We start from the raw sequence: 6990 nt of genomic DNA on the forward strand, positions 1-6990 counted from the left end.
AGTCCGACAGGTGGCGGTAGAGGAGCTCCGCGACACGACGTCACGTGACGTGACATGGCGGAGCTGCACCAAAACAGTGGTGGGGCTCTGGCTTTTATTTAACCGAACAACCTCCCTTCGGCGTCGAATCGAGTGGTATTCAGACTGTGTTTGTCGATCTATTTTAGTTGTAAACTCGGATAGATTTGTTTTAAAAAAATGGCTTCATCTCAGAACGCACTGTCCGGCGTTAACGTGGTGCTCGTCATGGCCTACGGCAGTTTGGTGAGCACCGTTTCCTCCCTCTCTCCAGCTGCAGGCTCTGCGGTCACTCGCTCACCTGAGTGTGTGTGTGTGTGTCTCAGGTGTTCGTGCTGCTCTTCATCTTCGTGAAGAGGCAGATCATGCGCTTCGCCATGAAGTCGCGCCGGGGACCGCACGTGCCGCTGGGACACAACGCGCCGAAGGTGACGAGGGTCCCTCCTGCCTAAGCACATGTCGCCCAGAATCCCAGCCCCCTCCTTCCCCCAGTGGGACGCCACCTCTCACCCCCGCGATTTCACGTGTCTGCCGTCTTTTTACCACCATCCTTTCTTCTTCTGGTCCTTACAGTAGATGCTTTGCTCTTTAGAAAGTTCTTTGCTTGCAAGTTCGAGTTCTTCCCCTTCTTTCACGCAAAGACCTTGTTTTTCACTATGTTTGTCTCTATCCATCGTGTTTCTGCGTGTGATCGTGTTGGAGGTTTGTTGCTATCGCCGTTGTTTTCGATCTGTTCTGCTTCAGAACATTTATAATGTGAAGTGACCATCTGCTGCAGGATTTGAGAGAGGAAATCGACACGCGCTTGTCAAAGGTGAATGACATCCGCTACGAGCCCCGTCTGCTGGCGCCTGAGGATGACCGACTCAGACACCGAGGCCAGAGCAGTAAGCGTTTTCCGCCTGTATGCGACTAGGAGTGAGTTTTTATTCAGTTATTATAAAGTTCCTGTGTTTTTTTCTCCCCCTGTAGTATCGAATAGTACTGAGTACCATCAGTAATATCGGTGTGGAGTTTGAAATTGTTGCTGTGTTTGCAGGCTGCTATAACTATCTGTTCAGGATGAAGGCTCTGGATGCCATCAGAGATGCTGGTAGGAACGTCTTTATTCTTCCTATAAATGACAGTTCTGCACCAGGTAATACAGTAAGGTGGGGTTCTGTACTGGCCCAACGAAATTGTACTCTGTTTCTGTGTGGTTCCGCCAGACCTGCCGTTCCACGATCTGTGTTGCAGTCCAAGTGCACTGACTGGTCGGCGCTATCGAAATTGGCTGATTGAGCTCCGCAATTCTAACTCCTTATTTAAAACCACCCGCAGTGGGCTCATCGATCGACTCCTGGAGGGATATGACCACGCCCGCCATGGAACAGGGGTGGGTGTGTTGATTAGTTTTAATTATTTCTTTATTTCATCCACTATTAGTGATTTACTTTGTGTGTGATGCATTATCTGTTAAGCAGGTTTTTGGAGAAGCTGAATTTCTGAAACACCAAGAGGCTCTGAATGAACTGGCCTCAGTGTAAGTAGTCCTGAGTGTGTGTGTGTTTGGGGCAGTGGTGGTCTAGCAGCTAAGGAAACGGACCCATAATCGGAAGGTTGCTGGAATCCCGAGCCACCAAGGTGCCACTGAGTACTGTCCCCACACACTGCTTCCCAGGCGCCTGTCATGCATGGCCACTGCTCACCAAGGGGGATGGTTAAATGGTTTTTACAGACATGCTCCATAGAACCTAAGTGAATAATGATTCCCAGAACTGGGTTAGATTTTCACATCATTTGTACATTAAAAAAAGTTGTATACTAATTTAATGAAGATGAACTGTCCCAATATTTCCTGTATGCAATGGCTGCCCGTCTCAGTGTATTGTTTCCTAATTCTCATGTTTTTCCTGTTTTTATAGTGTAAAAGCCCACTCCAGCTCAACTAGTCTGAACCAGCAGCACCAGTCAGCAGCTAAAGACCTCACTGGTTCTCCAGGTCCGTCCTCAGGATCCACCATCCAGGTCACCTACCTGCCTTCATCAGGGCAGCGCAGTAAGAGACCCAAGCACTTCCTGGAGCTGAAGAATTTTAAGGACAACTACAACACATTAGAGAGTACTCTATAAAGGGTGACCTGGAAGAAACTTTTTACGAAACACCGGAAACACTGATGTGGACCTCGCATCAAGCTCCAGATCCAGTGTTGGTGGCAGTGAGCTTTAAGAAGGGGTTTGTGTGAGCGACTGTTGGACACAAGAGGGCACTGTTCATTCATTTATTGTCCTTCACTGGTTATTCTTGCTTGTGCGGTTGAGAGGTTTGATTTCTGTGGAATGTCTACATTTTAGTACTTTTATATCCAATCTGTTCTGTTAAACTTATTTCAAGACAACTAGTAGAATTAAGGACCCATTTGTGTCTTTTCAGGATGATTCTGTTCATTTCTGATGGAAATGTTAAATTAACATTTTCCAGTCAGAAATTATTACATGCCAATATTTATTCTCAGATGTGTACAATATAAAAAAAAAACATGCATTGTAACCAGTTTAGAGATCCAAATAAAGTCTTTCATGCTGACGCTTCTGACTGATCTGTACCTGGATGTTTGGATGAAGCTATTGGGATGTGGTAGGTTCTCCTTTTCTGTTTTTTTTTTTTTTTTTTTTTGGTTTTTTCTTGTGGGACTGTGTAGCAGTCACTGGTTTATAAGACTCAGTTGTGACCTTTATCATTCTTTTATTATGCAGGCATAAATATCAACAGAGTAGACACTTTTAAAATAAAATACAAAGTATTCATGTAGTTTGCAGTGGTCAGGGTTTTATGCTGTTTGATGCTTGATGTTTTGTATGGTCGAGCCATACTCTAGAGGAAGCCTCAAGAGGACAGAGTTGCTCTGCTGGTTCTGTGACCTTTAGAGTTGAACATGATGGTTTCAGCTTAGAGAGCTCCTTTTAATGGATGAGGTGACCTTGTAGATCAAATCTGATGCTAATAAAGGCTCAGTAGAGAGATTTATTTTTGGGACAATGATGGGACAACATGAGCACCAAACATCTGTAATCTTTAAAAACACCACTCTTACGGTCATGTTCAGCTCTACTTTTATTTCCTGAAATAATGAAACACTTGGAGGTGCAACAAAGAAAAAGTCAGTCAGTGAGATCACGTACACTCTGTGAATCTACACAGTTCTCTAGGCCTTCATTTTCTACAGTCAATAAGGAGCAATTAGTGCTGATACTTTGTCATAAGAGCAAAATGAACCAAAAACGTAATCAAATACAGACTATATGCAAATGCATTTATGAACAAAACATTAATTAAACAACAATTCATGCTTTACATTGCAGCAACATATTAAATAAACATAATGCAATTTTAAATAACACTTCAATTAACTGAAGTCCTCCCTCTGGATCATGAACGTGCCCGGTATGTTCTGACAGAGCTACAGAAGGGGGACAACTGGGGCTGGAGCACTTTCCTCCTGCAGCTCCTGGACTCTCGCTCACATTCACCCAATCAAAAACAGTGGAGCTGCCCAACCTGAGGAGTTACTATGGTGACGCCATGGTAAGAATTACTGATGAGTGACTCAGGTGACACTTGTTCCCTGTCCTAGGGTGGCCTTTGGCCACGGTCATGTACGAGAGTTCAGGAATGTTTCACACGGTCCTGCCAAACATTTACAACATCAGGGCTGGAACAGAATATGGTGACTCTTCCTCTAGTGATACATTATCAGTTCACTGGTTAACAATGTCAATGAACAATTAACAGTCATGTGTGCAGTGAAAAAAGGCAGGATCCAGTGTGTCCTGGACTATATTGTATCCTGGGTCACTGTGATTTGCACACACGACCTCATTCTTGAGTGTTTCATTGATAATCACTGAATGAAAATCCCTGTGAAGTTGAACTCAGCCTGACATGACTGGTATCTCCTTATGGCTTACTTGGGAGTCATCTGGCTTCTTAGTGCGCATCTACTCCTCCCTCCCCTGTCATTTGCATCTGCTGTAGACTTAATTCATTACAGATTTACACTGATTAGGAATTTTGTCCATGTGTGTTTTGGAATGTGTCAGTAAAGATTATTAGGTGTGTGTGCTTTTGTGTTTGTTGCATCTTCCCTCGGAGGGCCTGCCGCAGCCAAAAGGAATAAATACACTCAGACCTCTCCTCCTTGTGTTGACTGGACGCGAGTTTGTTAAGTGGTCAGCTACACACTCTATTCTTCTAATCTACTCAGAGTCTATCCTTCTTCAACTAGGACTGGCAGAGAGCAGATGGCAGTTCCGTTACAGACAGACGACACACACACACGAGCTGTTCGGGCTGGGTGGAAATGCAGTGCATGTGTGCTGTTGCTGGGATGATCTGCAGTGGTGAAGAGAGTTTATGGTGGTTGGGTGGGGTAGCTGCCACTGCTCATGATTTGATCTCTATGACCTTGATGAGTGGCAGAGGCTTGTTTCCCTGGGTGGACTGCTTCAGGGGCTTACTGAGAGGTGAGAGGACAGTGAGTGAAAATAAAGTAAAGTATGCACCAATATTATACATGTTTATGTGGCTGTTTATCTATATGTGTAGATCAGAGTGGTGTGAACGCTTCTATCTAATTTGAATGTGAGTGTTGGGGGTCTTCTTATAGCAATTATTAGTAACCAATAATACAAACAAAGAGACTGATACACATAGACATCTCTGAAACAGCCCTGTACTGCTTTAGTATTGAAAAGATATGACAATGGAGAATTTTATCCAGCCAGACAGTGCTGTGCGCAGGACCAGAAATAATTGTACAGGCTGAAAATGATATTGTATGTGTCTCTGGGTGTGTGTTTGTGTGTGTGAGTGTTACCTATAGACAATCCTTGCATTTGGGTCTGCAGAGAGGTATGAGTTTGTCCTCTGACCTCCCAAAAAGTAATCCATCTGATCATGCATTTCTCTGTTCTGTACAAACACAAGGTGAAAGTATTACCATTTTAACAACCAACTATCCAACCAGCCAGACAACTGACCAACTAACCAATCAAAGATCCATTCAACCAACCAACCAACCAAAATCAACCAGCCATACATCTGACAAAATAAGCAACCAACCATCCATTCAACCAACTGACCAACCAGCCACAAAACTGACCAACTAACCGTCCATTCAACCAACCAATCACCCATTTAACCAATTACCAATCATCCATTCAAACAACCAACCAAACATCCTTTCAACCAAACAACTAACAAACAAGCAATACAACAAACCAACCATCCATTCAACCATCCAGCCATACAATCAACCAACTAACTGTCCATTCAACCAACCAACTGACTAATCAACCATCCATTCTACCAACCAACTAAGCAATCAGTCATACAACCAACCAACCATAAAACCAATTAACAACCTGACCAATCAACCAACAAACCAAGCAGCTATTTAACTGATCAACCAACCATCCATTCAACCAACCAATATATCAACTCATTCAGCAGGACTGACCTCTGCCTCCAGGAAAGCCACTCTCTCCTCCAGCTCTCGAATGACTCTGTCTCTCTCCTGGATGACCAGTTTAGAGTTCTGCACCTATGGGCACCAGTTTAGTTTATGAGTAATGGGCTTGATGTGTGTGTGTGTCAGTGATTTTATGAGTGTGTGTACCTGCTCAATCATGGTTCTGAGCTTTCTCTGTTGGCTTCTTAGCATATCATCTAGATGATGCAATTTTTCCTTCAAGATTGCATTCTCCTTCTGAAGTTCCTCCGACCTAGAGAGACACATATAACCTTCACATCATGCAGCAAAGACACACACATTCACACACCTATTACTGTATTAAGACCTGTCTCGCTCACACACACACAACTACAATATATCTGCACCATTTATAGTCTCACAAAGTCTGTATGACTGTACCTCATCTCCTCATCTTCCCGCTCCTCTTTCCTCTCACGCAGCTGCATCAGCTGCGCCTCCCGCTTCATCAGCTGCTCCCGAAGGGCGGAGCTTTCCTGCTCCATCCCGTTCAGTAGCCGCTGCAGCTCTGCGATCTCCTGAGTGTGCTTCTCTGCATTCACTTCTGCCTTCTTCAGCTGATCATTCTGCTCGGCCAACTGCTGCCTGTACTGACCCGCCTCTGCCTGATGGAGTGAGATAGAGGAGGTGAGGAAGAGGTGAGCAGTGTTGGGGCACACAGTAAAATGGAGAGAGTACCATAACTAATCTGGCATTGTTCCAGCAGAAGAATGGTATGGGGGAGTGATGGATGGTATTGAGGCACAACAATGAAAACAGGCCCTATGACTGTGGATTTCCCTTCTTGGCACGTGCTGTCTGGTAAGTCATCTGTTGGACTACAACTGGACTTCAATAACCTCTCCATGCCATCATTTCCTGGATGAATCTGCCATGAACATCCCAGGGTGATCCAGTGCTGGTCAGAGGAGGATGGGTTCCTCTTGCTGAGCCTTGCTTGCTTTCTTGCTACTGTCACTTTGCCTGCTCACTCGAGGCCTTGAGCTGGTGTTTTAATGTCAGGTGCTTTGTGACAATGTACATTGTAAAAAGTGCTGTATAAATAAAAATGTATTAAATTGATTGAGTACTTCCTTCCTGCAGGATTTAAAGTCTTCATTAAACTTATTTCAGTGGAAAAAAAAGAAGAGAACTAAATCCTGAAAATCATGGGCACTCATTTATTATTTTGTATGTAGATTAATTTGAATTCTCAACCTCACAAGGTCCCCAGCAGCAGCTGATGCTGGCTTGACTGGAAGTGGAGGCGTGTTCACAGACCAGAAATAGAACAAAAAATCCTATCCATAGTTTTAAAAGGTTGAGTGATTCATATCGAGGTCATGTGAACTTTCTCCAACCCCAGCTTCACAGTGTAGAGAGTGAGGACATCGTCTGACCTGCATTTTCTCTCGCTCCTCCTGGTGCTTCTTCTCCGCCTCCTGCAGCTGGGCGTACAGGC

At 44.3% G+C, this 6990-nt stretch overlaps 2 protein-coding genes across 2 annotated transcripts in view; one reads left to right on the forward strand and one right to left on the reverse strand.

The window, feature by feature from the left end:
• The first annotated feature begins 39 nt into the window (after positions 1-39).
• On the forward strand, positions 40-2593 carry ltap1 (lipid transport auxiliary protein 1). The gene is made up of 7 exons (XM_028977540.1): positions 40-264; positions 345-446; positions 797-905; positions 1058-1111; positions 1227-1393; positions 1482-1540; positions 1923-2593. Exons 1-7 carry the CDS (start codon positions 199-201, stop codon positions 2128-2130), a joined length of 765 nt encoding a protein of 254 aa, XP_028833373.1. The 5' UTR covers positions 40-198; the 3' UTR covers positions 2131-2593.
• Positions 2594-3094: 501 nt separating this feature from the next.
• tuft1a (tuftelin 1a) overlaps positions 3095-6990 on the reverse strand; it is a 10718-nt gene continuing 6822 nt past the window's right edge. Inside the window, exons 7-12 of the mRNA XM_028976190.1 lie at positions 6929-6990; positions 5931-6154; positions 5676-5781; positions 5517-5600; positions 4875-4969; positions 3095-4514 (exon numbers count right to left, since the gene is read on the reverse strand). The exon at positions 6929-6990 is cut by the window's right edge and continues 49 nt beyond it. Of these exons, the coding sequence (XP_028832023.1) occupies positions 4442-4514; positions 4875-4969; positions 5517-5600; positions 5676-5781; positions 5931-6154; positions 6929-6990 (644 nt within the window). The 3' untranslated portion in view covers positions 3095-4441. The remainder of the gene's footprint in view (positions 4515-4874; positions 4970-5516; positions 5601-5675; positions 5782-5930; positions 6155-6928) is intronic.

Source organism: Denticeps clupeoides, chromosome 4 (genome assembly GCF_900700375.1).
Source record: "Denticeps clupeoides chromosome 4, fDenClu1.1, whole genome shotgun sequence".
Classification (NCBI taxonomy): Eukaryota; Metazoa; Chordata; class Actinopteri; order Clupeiformes; family Denticipitidae; genus Denticeps; species Denticeps clupeoides.

Bases quoted from the DNA above. Each gene is read 5' to 3' on its own strand.
- ltap1 (XM_028977540.1), top strand. From the start codon at position 199: ATGGCTTCATCTCAGAACGCACTGTCCGGCGTTAACGTGGTGCTCGTC. The intron at 447-796 runs GTGACGAGGGTC...CATCTGCTGCAG, and splicing joins TGGGACACAACGCGCCGAAG to GATTTGAGAGAGGAAATCGA. The intron at 906-1,057 runs GTAAGCGTTTTC...CTGTGTTTGCAG, and splicing joins CAGACACCGAGGCCAGAGCA to GCTGCTATAACTATCTGTTC.